The sequence below is a fragment of the Myripristis murdjan genome, chromosome 3 (genome assembly GCF_902150065.1).
Source record: "Myripristis murdjan chromosome 3, fMyrMur1.1, whole genome shotgun sequence".
NCBI classification, from domain to species: domain Eukaryota; kingdom Metazoa; phylum Chordata; class Actinopteri; order Holocentriformes; family Holocentridae; genus Myripristis; species Myripristis murdjan.
Window position 1 is genome coordinate 7,272,133 of NC_043982.1, and position 18,582 is coordinate 7,290,714.

General features: G+C 39.5%; 2 protein-coding genes across 6 annotated transcripts in view; one reads left to right on the plus strand and one right to left on the minus strand.

Moving 5' to 3' along the window:
• Positions 1–10,538, plus strand: part of myo1ea (myosin IEa) — a 60,177-nt gene extending 49,639 nt beyond the window's left edge. Inside the window, exons 22-29 of one of the 2 annotated variants that reach the window (XM_030076832.1) lie at positions 61–206; positions 2,030–2,176; positions 2,899–3,056; positions 3,215–3,307; positions 3,722–3,929; positions 4,269–4,304; positions 7,659–7,828; positions 8,858–10,538. In XM_030076832.1, the coding sequence (XP_029932692.1) occupies positions 61–206; positions 2,030–2,176; positions 2,899–3,056; positions 3,215–3,307; positions 3,722–3,929; positions 4,269–4,304; positions 7,659–7,828; positions 8,858–8,934 (1,035 nt within the window). In that variant the 3' untranslated portion in view covers positions 8,935–10,538. The remainder of the gene's footprint in view (positions 1–60; positions 207–2,029; positions 2,177–2,898; positions 3,057–3,214; positions 3,308–3,721; positions 3,930–4,268; positions 4,305–7,658; positions 7,829–8,857) is intronic. The other variant, XM_030076837.1, reaches the window with a different exon arrangement.
• Positions 10,539–16,666: 6,128 nt separating this feature from the next.
• rnf111 (ring finger protein 111) overlaps positions 16,667–18,582 on the minus strand; it is a 40,422-nt gene continuing 38,506 nt past the window's right edge. For all 4 annotated transcript variants that reach the window (XM_030076868.1, XM_030076861.1, XM_030076845.1 and 1 more), the window contains one exon: positions 16,667–18,265. In XM_030076868.1, coding sequence (XP_029932728.1) covers positions 18,148–18,265 — 118 coding nt within the window. In that variant the 3' untranslated portion in view covers positions 16,667–18,147. The remainder of the gene's footprint in view (positions 18,266–18,582) is intronic.

The following is an 18,582-nucleotide window of genomic DNA, read 5'->3' on the forward strand; positions in this document are numbered from 1 at the left end:
ATCCTACGATATGAAACAGACATTCACCCCACATAATGTCTTTTTTTCTGCTGTGTTCAGGGAATTAAGAGAGACTTGATCCTGACCCCAAAGTGTGTCTACCTGATTGGGAGAGAAAAGGTGAAACAGGGACCAGAGAAAGGGCAGGTGACCGAGGTGCTGAAGAGGCGGATCGAGGTGGAAAAGATCTTGGCGGTGTCTCTCAGGTGAGAGCTGGTAATTGCCTCTCAGGTTTAATCGAGGCTAAGCACACTCAGGACAGTCCCATGTTAGGTATCAATGAAAACCAGGATGAAAGGTGTTAATCCTCCAAAGCAACACACATCCATTTGTAGCTACTAATCTGTACTTGGGTGCAATGGCCTTATTTGTATGGCATTTCCCCATTTTTTGATTGAATTGTGTCAAAACTGAGACAAATTAAAAGCATGATATTTTTTTTCTATTTACAATAGGCTTTATTATTATTATAGCATTATTCTGATAAACTGCTCTTAAATCCTACATGTATACTCACTTTTGTCTAACTAGTGCTAACTTAAACATCTCTGTTTTCAAATGTAACTTTAAAAGAACAACAACTGTGAACATGAAAAACAAAAACATTAGAAAAGTAATACATCTCACTAAAAGTCAATGTATTTTCCACCCACCAACTGGTGGCAAAAGGCAAAACAAATTAACTCATAAAAGGTATTTAAATATTGGGACTATACAAATGATAGAAACATAAAGTGAAGGCCTGCAGCACCACCTAAAGGTCACACGTTTCACTGATCCCAAGCATCATATCTCTGTGACTAACCGTGGATCTGCTACACCTCTACACTTGTTGTCTTCACCTCCATAAAAAATAGTTTGAAATTCCTCCGGATACAGCGAAAGCTTTCCATGGCTTTATCTCAGGGCTGCTGTATTGATCCCCATTAACTCTCAGACACCAGAATGTTCTTAAAACCGCCGTCTTGCCCGTATTTAGATCAAATTCATGTGTTCGCACATTCGTGCTGGTCCACCATCCGTTGTTGCTGGTTGGAAGGCTCCTGTATATGCAACAGAGCCAGGCTGTTAGGCAGGGGCCCACCATGTCAAACTGAGACATTTTTAGAAAGGCAAGAAGCTGCTGTCTGGATTTCCAATCACAGGAGTTCCCATGTTCCTGTAAATGTCACACAGGAGATGTCACAAGCATATGGAGTGCGTTAAAACCACGTCTTGTATATGTCTGTCCCTCTGTGCGCGCGGGCCTTATTGAGAGTATGAGTTTGGCTTGCCTCTAGAGCAGAAAATAATCACAGACAGCTTCACTGGAATAATGTACAGTCAGAAACATTCTGGTGAAGGATTGTTGACTGGTTTATTTACAGTAAACAATGGAGGCAATAAAATGAGCATTTCCCGAACTGCATGACTTGCGTGGGCTTTGTTTTTGATGGGAACACTGATGATTTTTTTTTTTTTTCCTCAGAGGTACAAATCATAGAACTATTGGTACAGGCATGTGGCTTTTGAGTCAGTGTGAGAGGGGGGTTGTGGGTAATACGAACCAGGTGGCGCAGCAAGGGAAAGAAGGGATTGTAAAAAAAAAAAAAAGTTAATCAGAGAAAACTCCATTGGGAGGAACAAAGTATCCCTGTGTGGGTTACAGGCACGAGCTGTCGTCCCTCTTCAGATGCGTACTGCTTTGTGTGGCTCTGTCTTTGTGTGCAAATGTCAAAGCAGAGGTGCCAGGTGTCTTTCTGGAATCAACTGTGTCTGCCTATACTCACTGCACTACAAATAACTTTATTAGTAGAGTGAATAGTGCAGTTAATAACATTACTAGTAGGTATGCATTGACAGGGTTTTCGAGTTGTGTTAAGTGACACACTCCCATAAAAAGTGCCAATTTTATAATGAACCAAATATCAACAGGAAAAATATTAGAGTCCAGTAATGTTTTTTCAAAGCTGATGCTGACCAGTGTCTTGGTCTGTCCTTAAGGAGTAATGTCAGTCTCACTGGTGTCATTTCTCTGAATATCTCTCAGTACAATGCAGGACGACCTCATGATCCTGCACGAGCAGGAGTACGACAGCCTGCTGGAGTGTGTCTTCAAGACAGAGTTCATCAGCCTACTGGCCCGCAGGTTTGAGGAGAAGACCCAGAGGAAGCTACCACTCAAGTTTAGTAACACGTGAGTAAATGCACACAGAATAAATCCTGAACCGGAGTTGGGGTGCAGCCACTGTTTCTGTCAAATGACACTACATTTCCTCTCAACAACCAAATCTCCCCTTCGTGACTGAAACGTAATCTTATCCTGTTCATATAGACTATATCTTCCTTGTTATAATCTTATATTCATTCACAAATTATAATTACATATAATTACACATATAATTACAGTATTTTGAAGTTAAATTTGCTGCCTTGGAGGATTAATTTACTTAAGGATAAACCCTAATGTGAAGGAAATCAGATCATTTGAATCCAGATGAAGATAAATGTAGTACTGTTTCCTGGAAAGTGAATTTGAGTTATTCCAGATTGAAAGGTAATTTTAGCCTGTGACTAGGCCTCATTCCTGTCTGGGAAACTACTCCTAAGTGTCATTTCTGAAGAAAAACCTTGTTGAAGATGAGTAATGAATTCAGCTTGCCCACTCAGAGACAATTCCTTATTCCCAGGCTTGCAAAACTACCACTGGATCCCAAAAGGAACAATGGCTAGGACTAAAACCAGACTGGTGTCTCTTTAATACTGAACTATGAGAGGATCTCTGTTGCAGATTGACAGCATTTAAAAAACTGCCTAAATAATCAAGTCAATCAAGTCTCTAGGATTAACACACATGAGGCATGGACAGGGGGGTCACATACATAAGTATGTAAGCCAAATGTTTTTGCTGTGTGTCAGACTGGAGCTGAAGCTGAAGAAGGAGAACTGGGGCTTCCTGAGTGCAGGTGGATCTCGGCAGGTTATGTTTGTCCAGGGTCAGGGTGACGTCGCTGTGCTGAAGCCCTCGAGTAAAACTCTGCAGGTCAGCATCGGCCCGGGACTTCCAAAGAATACACGTGAGTATCAACACAAGTTACCTCTGCTTGCAATAAGAATAATGATAACATAAACACATCCACTGAACCTAAAGCTCATAGAAAGCTTTTTCCCTGTAAAAAGGTCTATTGCTAATCATTTGTATGTAATGCTAATTTGGTGACAATCTGGTCCTCAGGCCCCACCAGGAAGAGCTTCACGCAGGGCTCCCGCTCCAACCATTCCAGAACCCACCAGCACATCCCGTCTCGGGCGGCACCAGGACCCCCAGGTAACTGCACCGCATCCAACAGTTTGGCTTTAGCAAATGCTGACTCAGTGGAAAAACCTTTCATGTTTTTAGTGCTTGCTATTTGACAGATGCTGAGCCAATACTGATCTGGTGCTGGGAACAGTAATGCCCATGTTTCTTTTGTGTGTGTGTGTGTGCCAGTTTTGTATTAGATGCAGGTGTTAGTTGTGCAGGGACTCATGGGCCACCTTGCAAAGTGGCTGAAGTTCAGTTAATTAAAATAAAGACAGGCTTGTTGAAGTCCTTCCCACCACCATAGCCTTTCTTACACACTCACCTAGAGACGCCGTCCACATATAAATCACGAACAGAAACAGTGGAGTTGCAGTTGCATCAGTTGCATATTGCACCTGTCATATTGCACCGTAAGCTATTCACATCTTTCCTCTCCAGTCGCCCACCAGAATGGCGGACTGAAAAACACCAACCACATAGCCAATCAGAGGAACTCCTCACAGCACGCCAACCAGAGGCCTCCGTCGTCGGGCAGCACAAACCGGCCTTTCCTGCCCAGCAACATCAGCCAGGTGAAGGAGCGAGGCAGCAACAGGCCGCAGCCCAACCTCGACTGCCTCAAAGTGCCTGAACAAGGAGCTGCGGGGTGAGCAGCCTGCACACACACACACACACACACACACATGCACACACACATCAGGTATCCCCAAACAAAACACTGACTTAGCTACTGGAATATAGGTAGCACATTAGCTCACATCCTGTGTGCACCGGTGTGTTCAATGATATAGTCTTTGTATTTTCATTACAAATACAAAGACTGGATGTGTATGCTGACATAATTTGGCTCCTGGGAATCATTTGAGGATCTGATTGAGTCAATTTGGTACACTGTCTCACTTTCACCCCTACTGCCACACACACCACACACAAACGCATGTCTTGCTGTAATTTGGCATAATTTGGATAATCTGCTCTTTTGTAGTAATGGAGGCAGACGGCCAGCTTCAAATGGAGGAATGTGAGTTTGAGTGTTTGCAGTGTTTGGGTGGTGGTTCAGGTGTAGGGAAGCTCTCAGTAGCAGGATATGTTGGTGCTTCTCCTCATGGCTTTGACTTGTAGTTTTCTAACCACTAAAGGTGAAATCAGAAGAAGGCTAACGCCACTGGGCAGTTTGTTCATATTCAACAACTACAGGGGTATGCACTGAGTATTTCATTTAATTTTCTGCTTGTTTTTTTTTTTTTTTTCAATTGGTGAAGAGAATCCCTGATGTGCCACTTTTTCTAATCCTTAAAATGAAAGTTACATTCAACACATCACAAGACGGCATGATGTTATAACAGCATCAATAAACTGCCCCCTGGCTGAGCCTGCCTTCTGATAGGAGGACACAATATTCCTTATTTATTCCCATGATAAGGAAGAAGTCAAAGCCCAGTAGGATACTGGCAGACATGGGAAAATTTTGTCTTTGCTATCATGAATTCTGGCCTCTGTTGTAAAGTCGTGAAAATAAATATTCCAGCGTCTGCTAACTACTAGGTCCATAACCGGAGTGATGTGAGTTATGACAAACACAGATAAGCTTGATCTGTTCTAAAGTACATTATCCTTTTTTGTGTATCTGTGCACTCTAATAACCCCCTCTATAAACTTAAATTTTAGCATTATATTCGAATATGAACTGAAAGAAAAATGTTTTCTTGCAATCAATGTTCTGTCCATATTGCTTGAGGACTATGGAGCAGGGATTTCCAAGAAAACAAACTGCACTGACTGATCTGTGATCTGAAAGATTCTTTAAGATGTGCACACCTGGGGCCAGATGCATAAACACTGCGCACGCACAGAAATATGCCTATGCTATTATCAGAATGTGTGTTGCACTGTGTCACATAATACAGATGGATTAATGGGTGAATTTCTTTAGAGGCACATGTGTGATCAGTTCATATTCATTATGATGAGCTGTAAATAGGCTGAGCCGTGTGTAATGGCTGTGCATAATGACATGCAGCAGTGGTGGCTCTGGTGCTGTTAGAGGAGCTCGCTGTGCTTTTAGTCGCCATGTCAAAAACATGAATGAGCTGCAACAGGTATTTGCTATGGAAATGAGCTAATTAGGAGTTTGTCCACCTCCATTTATAGCTGACTGTGGGAGCGGGCATCAATTACACAAAGACTGAGATTTATAAAACAGAACCAGGCGCGCGCACAGCTTTACAAATCTGATCAAAAGAATGCATATGCATATTTCTAGCTTTTTGCATATACAGAGTTTTAGTCATGAATCTACACAGAGTTTTATGCATCTGACCCCTGGACTGTTTTTCCTAGTTTGGTCATTCTATATAAAATCAACCAATTCAGAAAAGATTTCCACCTGACCCCCTCAGAATCAGCTGATTTTTTTCCTACAGTACATTTGCATATTCAGTGAAGCTATGCAAAATCTTACATTCAGACTATGAATATTTCATGTATGTGCAATGTATTTATATATGTGCTATAATAATTAAACCATATTAATCAATTAATTAATAATTAATACATTGTACATGCATACAGCATGTACCTGTGTAGTTCCCAACTTCTGCTGATGTCAGCAGCAGCAGCCCATGGTTTTCCCAGCTGCTCATCATGAGCATGTGAAGCTGACATCCAGCCAAGTGGCATGAAGTCTGTCTGAGAGCAGATTTTCATATTTTTAAGAGTCAACACTTAACATATCACATATAATATATATAGTGTTCACTCACTGAGCATTTCCATGGTTGTAATTCCTTTCAAAAGTTAATAGAATCTAAAATTTTACACTTCATGAGAGTCAAATTATGCATATTTTAGAAAATAATTTTGACACAGAAGGAATCATGGCTAGAAGATGAGCCTGGTCTGCCTATGCCAGAACTTGTTTTAACCAGCCACTTATCCCACATGGTGATGTGACCCTTGAAAGCTTTCCCAAAATCCACTTTTTCATGTTTTCTCTGATGAATATCAGAGAACATTTGACACATCAGGGATACCAAGGCTTGTTTCTATTACACTGAGTCACAGACATTAAACTGGACCAGTTTAGCTGTTGAGAAACTTTCATTTTTCCCAAGATATTGATGCTCAAAGTTGGTTACAGCAAAAATTGTGTTGAAGAAAAAACTGATTTTGGCTTAGGATTGTGACACCTGGGATGGGCTTGGCTGCAGTTTTTAACAGCTCAAGTGTTTTTCAGCCCTGAAAATTTCTCTGTTAGGAATAAAGTTATGAGGGCTCAAAAATGCTAGAAAAACCCCCAGCATGAATAAAAAAGCACCAAATTTGGACCTACCCTTATGAACACTGAGGAGGTAACTCCGAAAATATTCATAGTATGAATGTAAGATTTTCGCAGTGCTTCACTGAATATGCAAAAAAATCAGCCGATTCTGAGTGGGTCAGGTTGGAGGCACTTGTTGAATTTCTATGGAACGACCCAGTTCATTTGTGTAGGCAAATATATAGCATGTAGTAGATCACCACCTTGTGGTCAGTTTGTGAACTGTCTCTGTATTTGTACGTATGTATTTGAAGCACCATGCACACATCACTACCCAAAACCATGTTTATGATACCCTGTGACTCTGTCACATGTTTAATCAGTGTGACTTAATGTCGCTGGTGGAAAAGTACTCACATACTTAACTTAGGTAAAAGCAGCAGTGTCGTAATGGAAAAATGCTCTATTAAAAGTAAAAGTCCTGCATTCAAAATGTAAGTATTAGAAGTAAAATATACCAAAATGCCTTAAATAAAAGTGCAGGTTCCTCTCAGAATGTTAAATTATTGATGCATTAAACTGTAATAAGTATTTTAATGTTGTGGCTCTAACTCTGCTCCATATGCAGATGGATAGTTTAAACTAACACTGCATTAGATTTTATGAGCTTTTTCATGTTCTGGATGTGAAATCCTACTCTGCAAGTAACTAGTAACTACAGCTGTCAGATAAACATAGTGGAGTAAAATTACTGAGTCTCACAGCCCAAAAATATTGAATAGTAAAGTACCTTAAAATTGTGCGTAAAGTACAGCACTTGAGTAAACGTGCTTAGTCAAATTGCACCTCTGCTGACAGGAAGAAAACATGAATCTCCAAATGTGAACTTTTCAGGAAAAGACAGAATGACAGCCGTTTTTTAGCAGCTTTGACATCAGATTCAGCTCCTTCAGCTGAATGATGGTACTACACATCTGTCGAGGATGCAGCTTCTGCTCTAACTTCACAGCCACGCTGCAGTCAACTAAATCTCTCACTCGGCACCACAGCACAGACACTTCCTCTTGCAGACAGTGATGGTCCTCTGGTCTCTGTATGTATGTTGTCGTGTCTTAGAGCCCACAGACCATCAGCCAGCAGGCCTCCCCCAGGAGGAGGGCGACCCAAACCTGCACCCAAACCCAAACCCCAGGTGCCACAGTGCAAAGCCTTGTACGCCTATGACGCCCAGGACACAGATGAGCTCAGCTTCAACGCTGATGACATTATCGACATTATCAAGGAGGGTAAGCATGTGACCCACAGTGTGACCTCACAGAGCAGTCATGACTCATTCACTGCACTGATGCACCAGATGTCATTTCTGCTGGTTCAACAAACTCGATCTGCTCAAAGAAACCAAATGAATCACTCCAAGTTTGGCCTGAATATGGAATTCTTTGGATACATTCTTTTATGATTCCTAAAAAGGAAGACCTAACATGGTGACTACAAAATACACTCTAAATTACAAACACTTTTGTCAACTAAGTTTTTCTTTTTTTTTTAATCAAATAAATACTGAACACTGCCCTTAAATTTCCCCTTAAGTAGTCTCAAAGGTAGAAAAAGCATTTTGTTCCATGTTGTAGAATTACACATGTATTGTCTATCTGCTGGTTGCAGTGCCTCGAATCTGATATGTTATTTTTAATGGCTGCAGCATTACATCAAACAGAAAATATCTGGATGTCTTCTGCCTCATTTTATACACATTTCCCTGTAGTTCAGCAGGACGTATCTGGTATCTTTGGAAATCTTAGAAACTCCCCTAGAGTTTAAAATAAAATTCTGTGGGTTTGAGCAAAGCTTGGCAGCGCTGTATGCCTTTGTAATAACACACCCACGTGTGGGAGCGTCAGAGTTGAATGGGTGAAAGTAATATTGTTGTCTTTCAGAAGAAAAGGGATAGTCTTACATTATTGCATGTGTTTATTAATGGATTAAACAAATTGCTTAAAGGACTGAATCAAATCTTTGTCTCGAAATTGATCTTAAATCAAATTAGCAACCAGTGAATCACGAATTAAATTGAATGAGCAATAAGTGAAAGATTCATACTTGTACATAACCGATATTAACTTACCTGTTGGGATTTTAGAGTATTTCTTTTTCTTCATTTTTATAATGATAATCAAATGATCTCACTGACTAAAAAGGAATACATCCCTTATCATGTTGACAAGCACCATACTCATACTCTTACCATGTGTCAAGATGTTATGTGGGATTTCAACACGGCATGTAGATCCTAATCACTCCTCTCTGTTGATCAGATGCGTCCGGCTGGTGGACGGGACGACTTCGTGGAAAGCAGGGACTTTTCCCCAACAACTATGTCACCAAGATCTAGGAGCTGCTGGCTGGTTTGTATAGCCCAGTGAAGAGAGCCTGCGTCCCTCCTGAGTGTCCCAGAGGAGCGGACGGAGCTGACAGTCAGCAGAGCACAGCGACAACCATCGTGAGATTCCTCATGGAGAGAAACTCACATTTTCTGCACTACCACAATGTAGTGACTGAATGTAGCTTTTGGTCACACCAGACCAGAAGAACGTCAGGCTTGAAATGAGGCTCTGCTTTGAAGACAAAAAACAAACAAACAAACAAAAAAAACAGCAACAACAAAAAAACCTTTTTGACCCCAGGGTCTGTTTTTCCTCCACAGTCCCTTTGAGTACTGAACAAAAACTATTTATTGTATTTATAGCTTTCTGTGTTCTCTTTACTGTCATTTTCATCTTGCTGAGGTTTTGATCTCAACTATTTTGAAGCATTGATATGAAGTATGCATCTTCTGTGGGACCAGGCTGTGACTTTTTTTTTTTATTTGCATCGTGTCATTTAGGATGAAGGTTTGATTACTGAATCAAAATAGTCTGTCAACAAGTCACTGTCTCATTGTTGCAAATTGAATTGATGCTATTTACCAGGAATATTTATTTTGACACAAAACAAAACCCATTACAGGGAACGGACATTCAGGCAATTCAGTGCACTGTGATTTTATGCTCTTTTAATTTGAAAATGTATACCATAATGGCATGGTTTTTAATTAGCAAAATAAATTAAATTCTGATAGGTCTGGTCTACAAAAGCGATCACAAAAGACGGTTAGACAAGAAAACAGTCAGCTGATGAATCTGTAGGATGCCACCTCCCTCCCCCCCTCGCGTTTCCATGTTTTTCTGTCCCACCAGTGTATCTAAGTCGTAAAGTAAAAGCCACATATACTGTATTCTGAGCAAGCCGTCTGTGGTTTATTAGCACTTTATTGGTACAGGTACTACCTTGGACACAGACACCATCACTTGTTCACGCCACAGCCAGTAAATCAATTTTATGAAGGACAGATTGCCAAACTAGCAATAAGCCTAGTTACTGAAGAGAATAATTTGTTTACATGGAATTATAATAGGCATTTTAGATCTAATAATGTATATCTGTTGATATATAGGAGTACATCTGTTGTTGGTTGAAATTTAAATTAATTTTTTAGTGTATTTTCTCTTAAGGATCTTGGTATTCAATTTTTTTTCTCTGCTTTTGATACTCGAAGGGCTGTTTTGTTTTAAGCTCGGTTACAGATGAATAATGTTGGTTATCCCAGACTAGGATGAGAGGATTTGTGTTTATCAAGCGCAACATTGTTACAGGTGAAAGAAAAGAATCTCTTTGTTGATGTTTCTCCAACAGCACTACAAAGAATTTCCTTTTGCTTTTGCTCTCTACTCCCTCTATACATCTATTGCACTGCTTTCGCATTACTTACACATTCCTTAGTCATTTTATTTTTTACCAAATAACCACATTACGCTCTAGTCATTAAAACTGCTGGGACTTCTGTTGTAGATCTTCAGCGTCATCAAAGATAGTTTGATCCTGGATGAGTGAAGACATCCTTGTGCAATATAAAAACAGAGGATAAGAGTCTTTTAATAAAGCATGTAAAATTGTAAATTTAATTGATTGTGTTTTGATTTCTTATCAGAGGACTCATTAAATTACTGGATCTTTACATGTTTATTATCAGATATCAGTATCTCCTTGCCAGTGTTACTAAGGTTTTCTCTAAAAGTTCTCTGCAGTTGGAATTACTAATACAAGTCAATAATCATAGCAAACAGAGAGTAAACACAATTATTGATCAAAATTCCAGTGTTGTGATTCAACTGGTGAAAAAAGGTTGGACATGTGGGTATCACTTCAGAGCCCCAGTTTCTCAGTTGCAGCTCAGCTGATGTCAGAATACACAAAAATGGCGGAATACAAATTGCCTTTTATTGTTTACAGTAAAAACTGATTTACTATTTATTATTTGTTGCCTAAGCATCAACAATTCTTTAAGTGGTAAAAATTAAAACATAGCTAGTGTACAGCTTGATAGAACTACCACTATTGGGAAAAAAAAAAAAAACTAGGCTAAAAAGGCTGGATGAAGTTGAATAAACTCAATATTACTGCTGTGGTGTAAGTAACTTAACTTAGTTAAGTTGATTTAAGTCCTAGTTCGGCTGGCTGGGGAGAATGACGAGAGTTTACTTATTACCTCAGCAAATACAGCTGAAGAAAACTTGTAAATAAACAAATGTATTACTCGGCGGACTTTAATACTTGATTCTGATTGGTCACTTGAAGCATCCTGTTGTGTAATTTCTGCACTGAGGTCGTTAAGATCGTGGTCAGGCTGCGACCTCATCACCTCACCTGCTCGCTCCAAATCAATACACGGCACCATACAACACTTTGCCGCGCGCGGGTTGTGGGTCAGCAAGCTAGCAGAGAGAAGTCAGTTCAGTGAGTGAGCTGACTGGCGACAAAAAAAAGGACTTACGACCGCTGACCTGCTGAATTACCGGGCTCCAACCAGCCAATGAAGCGGAGAGGTGGAGCCAGACAACCCGGGCGGCAGCGGCAGGTGAGTCCTCTCCAGCTAGCTAACCCACCTGACGGCACTGCAACGCGGACAGGACGGCACCGCCCTCCCAAGGAGAAAAAAAAGTTTTCTCGTTTCTGGCGCTGACACGTTGGCATGGAGACCACTAGCGTACACAAACCGTGTGATAAAATGGACAATTCATTCAGAGGTACTCTGAAAAGTTAGAAAAGTTATGACCGATGCGGAGGAGGTCCCTTAAACAGCAATATTGTAGTTACTTTTGGTTGACCCCCGCATGTAAAAAATGGTGTTTCTTCTCTGTCTTTTTTTCGGAGCTAACAGTTAATGCAGTGTTGAAGGGTTGGAAGCTTTGGATTTGAAAATAGTAGGGCTGTAGTCAACCAAAGAAAATCTTTCCGAAAACAGTACTATGTCAAGCTGCCATCGTCGCGGGTGTGTGCGCCTGCAGTTATAAAACGATTATTAGACTAAAAGTTTGAAATATGCCAATTCTGATATGTTTATACTCCAAACTGACGGAGCAACCTAACGCAGACATGTTAGCTTATTATTCTGTTTACACATGCATATCACACATTACCTGATTTGATATGCGCTAATAAGGAATATAAGGAATAAATGCCAGAAGAGACATTTAAACAGTAAATTAAAAGGTTACTATATATATAGTAACCTTGAATTAAAAGGTTACTATATAACAGTGAATTAAAAGGTTACTATATATATAGTAACCTTTTAATCCACTGTTTAAATATCTGTTCTGGCATTTATTCCTCATATTCCTTATTAGCGCATATCAAATCAGATAATGTGTGATATGCATGTGTAAACAGAATAATTCAAAGAACTGGTAATTGACTTTTTTTCTTGTCTTTGTGTGTGTAATCAACTTGTGAATTTTTATAGTGATATCTGAAAGTAAAATTTTGATCCCTTTCCCCTGTGTGTTAAAAACAGTGTTTTTTGGTAATATGTGGTCATAAATAGGTGATTTTCAAAACTTTCCACCAATGGGATTTCTTGGGACTTTTTTTCCCTCACTCAGGACAAACTGAGGATACAAAATCAGCTGAGTTTGCTTCTCTTGCAAATTGTCCTAGGTTTTTTCATAAAATGACTGGACTATTAGGTGATATGCCATGTTGGTCGTTGGGCTGTGATACGAAAACTGTTGTTTGCAAAGTTTGCATTCGACTTTTTTTCCCATCTATTTTGTTAAAATGCTGCCACACTGACTGTCTTTGACATGGTAGAGGACTAAATGTTCATTGAACGTTCTTAATTAAGCAAATAGTCGGAAAACCAGGCCTAATTTTTTCTTCAATTCAGAACATACCGGCCTACCTGTCTGTCTCCGCCAGTGGGTTGGGCTAATCCAAAATTGTGAAAACAAGGCGGGTGTTCTGAAGACAGACTGTTACCTGTGAAACAGGGTGTTCTGAAAACACCCCCATTAGCACTTAGTACTTTACTCCTGATAAAATTAACACGGCAAATAATCGACCAATCAGATTCTGGTCGACCAAGAACGTATCGACCAGTTGACTAACAGACTACAGCCCCAGAAAATAGTGAGTTGGTAGTTGAATGAATGCAGCATCTCAGTCAGCATACTGTGAAGGGAGGCCGGCCTCTGGCTTCTGACAGCCACTTAAGCGTTGTGGCACCAAATGAGACACAAAGACAGTCTAACAATTACCAGGACCCTTACTAGGCTCCTAATCCTGCCACTATAATCATAACCTCCTGATAAATCAAGGCCAGTACAATGTGGATTTAAGCCAGTGGTGTCTGTATCCCATTTCTCTATTACTGATGAGGGATGATTGGGAAGGTGGTGAAATAGATGAGCCAAAGCTGCAAACACGTTAGTGTGCATGGATGTGTACTGTTAAAAGTGTGTGTTGAGCTGGTGTTGGATGTGTCCTGGGCCTAAATCAAACCTCTATGAAGGGGTGTGCCATAGAAAATGAATAGGTATAGGTTCTGTGTACTGGAGATGTATGGAAATGTCAAAGAGCTTGCCTTTGGGCCTCCTCTTTCCAACCGTGTCCACTGGCGACTCTTCAGATGCTGCTGCAGCTAATTTGATGGTCTGATATAAACTCGAGTCATTACAGTGTGTAGTATGTAAATCCACACCGTCCATATGCCACTGAGCATGCAGGGGTTTCCAGCCTGGGGCCGGATTCTCCAAAAAGTTCTTACTAATAATCTTAAGACGTTTCTTAAGAGGAAAAATGAGAAGTTCATAAGAATGTTCTCAAGTGCTATTCCCCATTATTTTCTTAAGAACTGCACATTATCTTAAGAACTTCTTAATTTTTTCCACTTACGAACTTCTCAACTATCTACCTTTATGTAAACAAACAGCCTCGAGCTGCAACCCACAGCAGTTCCATCTAAAATCCAACAAAACAATATCCATTATAGTCTCAACTTTGATTTGATGTTATAAAAGTGTTTTCTCAAAAATTGAGATACATACTTTGTATTGGACAGCGACGATATTACTAACCTATTAGTTAATGGAATCTAAATATAACTGACACTTGACAAAATGTCCTCATAGACTCAGAAACAATAGCCTACAAGTGTCTAAATATTGGTTTAGATATTAGGCTGAATTACAGTTTCGATAACGATTATCACTATGTTAACATATACAATGTAAAATTATTAAGGTATTAGCCTACTACATTAATCTATGTTATATAATCAAATTCTGCTCTAAATTAATCAAAGATGTTTGAAAAATAGCTTACCTTCACACAGCATGTGGTTACTTAAGACAACCTTTACCTGTCTTAAAGTTACGATACTATTTAAGAAAAATAGTAAGATAATTTCTTTCAAGAATCCCATTTATTCTTAAGAAAAATCTTAAGAATAAAGTTGAGAACATTCTTAAGATCTTTTGTTTGGATTCTTAAGATATTTTGTTTGTGAATTCGAAAATATCTTAAGATTCTTCTTAAACCCAAACTTAAGAAAAAAAGTGGAACTTAAGAAGAAATTTAATCTTAAGAACCTTTGGAGAATCCGGCCCCTGGTCATCCTGCAGCTCGTTGGGTGCAGCTAAGCCTCTTACAGGCCTCCTCTGTTATGCCTGTTCATGGCACAGCGAGGTCTAGAAAGTAAACCGCTTGCTGTGTATTGAACCACAGTGTGAGGTCAGGTGTTTGGGCTGGTGCCGACAATCTCTGATGGGACTGTAATTTGTTTGGCCTATTTTTGTTCACATTTCTCGGTCTCTCGCACCCCGAGACTCCCGGCTACTCACATCTTCCTGGTTTTCTCCTCCTTCACATAAAGGCAGTTTGTAACACAGATTTCTTTCTCCTCGCCGGCACAGAATTGATTATTTCATGTGTGCCATCAATTACTGCTGCCAGAAATATAAGCGCTAAGCCACCAGGTGTGTCGACTTGGGAAAAGAGTCATTTTGCAGCCTGACAGGATGTTTGTGCGTCTGAACAGAGAAGAACAAGGCTCTCCTGCTCAGGTTGAGGTTTTGGGGTGAAAGCAGCACACCATAAGTTGCTCTTATTATACCGTAGATCTAATGCAGATGTCTCTATAATATTGTTTTCAGCATAAACAGTTCCTCTCTACAAGAAACTTTTGGCATTACCCATGTTGTGCACTCTGCACTGGCAGCCCCCTCTTTTCTATGGTTGCTGTTTTGCTCCATACTGTGCAGGCATGCTGATGTACAACCCTACATGACCCTGGTGGGCATGGCCTGTAACATCACTGCCTAAATGCCAGCTTAACCTGTTGAGCCATTTCCACAGGGGCCCATGTCCACCCTGTGGCTGTAGGCTTCTCTGTGATTTTTAGGGTTAGGAAGTGCCGCTAGACAACTTTGAGGGCACTAAGGCATCATGGGCAGTAGGCACTGTACCTCCATGTGAGATGTCATTGACTGTGTTGACGTAAGCCACAGTTTTACTTTGATACATTTGGCTAAGTCACTAAAGAATATTTAAACTGCTCCTGCTCCCTACCTCTCTTCCTTCATCATGGGTTTCTGTGCACATAACTTTTATCTGGAAAAATTGCCTCTAAGGCCATACTTTAACCCTTAAATCTACTTTGTGTGTGTTTTAAACTTGATGAGAAGGGTGAAAACTGGCAGGAAACTTTTGTGCAAAAATACTTAAACTGAAATTCGTGTGAATGAAGTTTCACAATAGAAAAATGTTGTCACTTGGTTGGCAGAGTGCAGGTTTTACTAGTTTAAGAAGAAAAAGGGAAGTTTATTGTAGGAGTGGCTGTTTATGGTTTTTGTGCAATTTCAAGTCAAATATCGAAAACAGTGACAAAGACTTTGACTACTGGAGCATAGACTCATGTGACCTGAAATGTTTTAATTCAAACTGCATCTTTATGTTAACAATTTTATACTGCCTGTTAATCTACCTCATACTCCAGAGCCAGTGAACTTTTGAAGTAGAAGAAACATTTCTAAAAACAAAAGGTCACAGCAAAATGCCTGGCAGTGATTTTTTTTAATCATCAGTAACTATTTTTATTTTTTTAATTTTTATTTTTTTGCTTAATAAAAAGATCAGCAGTCAAGGACTGAATCAAGGCCTGCACTAGAAAAAACTACCGGTAATTGTTTACGATGTCTTATTTATTCCACCTGTCTACCTTACAACATTTTCAGTATCAAAACCAGTGGCCCAGTGGGACATAGGATGTTGAAAATGGACCTTGACGTAGAGGAAAACAGTCTGTAAGTGTGCACACCTACACACGTTAGGATAGGCTGTGCTACAAATTCAGGAATAGTTATCTGTCTGTAGCCACAGAGAAAACTGTTTTGGGACTTAAATGTTTTTGGTTGCTTTTTGTTTAAAGTTATGATTTAAAAAAAAATCTTGCAAATATTGTGGCCCATATCAAAATATTGCACATTTTGATAAGGGCAATGTTCAAATTAGGCATCATTTAAAAAAAATCATACTTGAAGACATACAAGAGGTTTCCAGGTTGGGACTGTAATGTACATTTTCACACTCTGTATTCAGCATTTGAGCTAATTGTCAAGCTCTAAAGGTGCTGTCCTCGGCTGGTATAACATTTCATAAGAGCAGCATGACAATTTCCTCAATTCAGAAAAAACAACATTCACTCAACACCTGATTTTCAGAGAGAACACGAAGGAAAGGACTCAAGAAAGAGTTATCCAAGTTTATTAATATTATTTTTTAAAACTAATATAAATCCCACAGAATATGATCCTGGTGCCATTAAGTCAATGAATGCATGGATACCTGCTTTAAGTACAGTGCATTCCAACACTCCATTCAAAATGTTAGCTTTTTCTGTTTCTTTTTTTTTTTTTTTTCCTTTTTTCTATATTGATCAGAGTGGAAATACATGGCCTTAGCGCACTGTTATATTCACTACTACACTCCTATCTTTTTCTCTCTTGTGCAAGTCTATGCAAGTGAGTTAGTCAAGAGTATTAGTGTTATGCTTTCCCCAGCAGTAAAACTGGAGACTGCTGTGTCATTACAGAGAGACAAAAGAGAGGGTGGATAAAATGATTTGGATTGTGAGAATAAACAGCAAATTATTACCCCTAATCGAGCTGTGTATTTCCCCCTGAACCGAGGCAGGGATCAAATTAACAGAATGAATAAAGCCAATGCCGCTGTCAGTATCAAACAGATTGCAGGCTCATGTGGAAACGGTTACACATGTGTAGGCCTGAGATCCCTTTTCAGAACCCAGTTAAGCATCTCGGGCCCGTCTCCAGGGATGAATCCCAACAGAACACGGACGAGCTTCACAGCAGACCCCCAACAATCATTCAATTTAGAAAGAACAGTCAAGAAGAGAGGGATGTGACATTCATTTTCTTTTTCTTTAAAATACATTAAATGACTCATTTATGGTGTTTAGTCAAATGAAGATGCAAGAGGGAGGTGTGTAATGGTAGCCAAGCATGTGCATATTCTGGGAGTGAGGTGAACATTGGAGTTTATTTCCACTCTAGAAATACTGGGTGTGCACTAATACAGCAGCTGATCTGTTAACATATTTTCCTAGTTAGGAATGTCTTGACTTACTTAAAAAACATCTTTCACTAACAATCCACATCTTCTAAACATAAACTAATCAATACAATGATTGGTAAAATGAATCCTGCAATGTTTTTGTTTGTTTTTTTTTTGTTTGTTTTTTCTTTTTTAAACAGAGGTTGACATTCTATTCCAGTAAAGCAAGGCATTAGGTTTACAGAAATGCTTCTTTACTAGAGCAGTTATCCTCACCTGCAAGTGTGTGTTAGGCCGTGTTAAGCCCACGTTATATGTGCAAAGAAATGCATTGCAAGGAAACATGCAGAAAACAAAACAAAAAAAATGACACTTGAGGAAACAATCAAAAGCTACATAAAAGCTTTATAAATACAATAAAATTTTAAACCCTTAATGGAGAATTCTAGTTGTAATAATATGTGATAGCTGGCACTCTAGGCTCAATGCTTTTTTTTTGTCAGATGTTTTTTTTTTTTTCTTTTTCTTTTTTTTTCCTCATAGTAGAGCTGCGCAGGTAATTCATGCCATCTTTGGTTGACTGCAGTACTGAAGAGAAAATTAAAATGATCAATGAAAAGAACATTTCAACAAAAAGGTTGTTGGAAAAACAGCATCAACTCTCAGCAGACAACTGCGCTTCAATGTCCACTCTGCAGATGGGGCACTTCTTATTGGTGAGGAGCCACTGGTCCACACACAGTTGGTGGAAGAGGTGCATACATGGTAGGCGTCTGGGGTGGAGAAGAGAGGGGTGGAAAAAAATGGAAAGCGATTGTTGGTGTGGGTAGAAACCGTTTTTCAGCCTCACCTTTGCCTCACAGCTGCAATTTAACACAATCTGCTTTTTATTGTCTCTAACTGTGGGTGTAATTTCTAGGGATGCACCAGTTGTGAAAGTCTGCTCCGATACTGATATTTAAAATAACAATTTGGCCAAGTACAATTTTTACCTTTTTCTTAAAACAATCTGTTTTAAAGTCTTTCAGGCCTTAATTATACTATTTTTGAAAGCGTACAAATTCAATCACACATTTATGAAACGATCTTT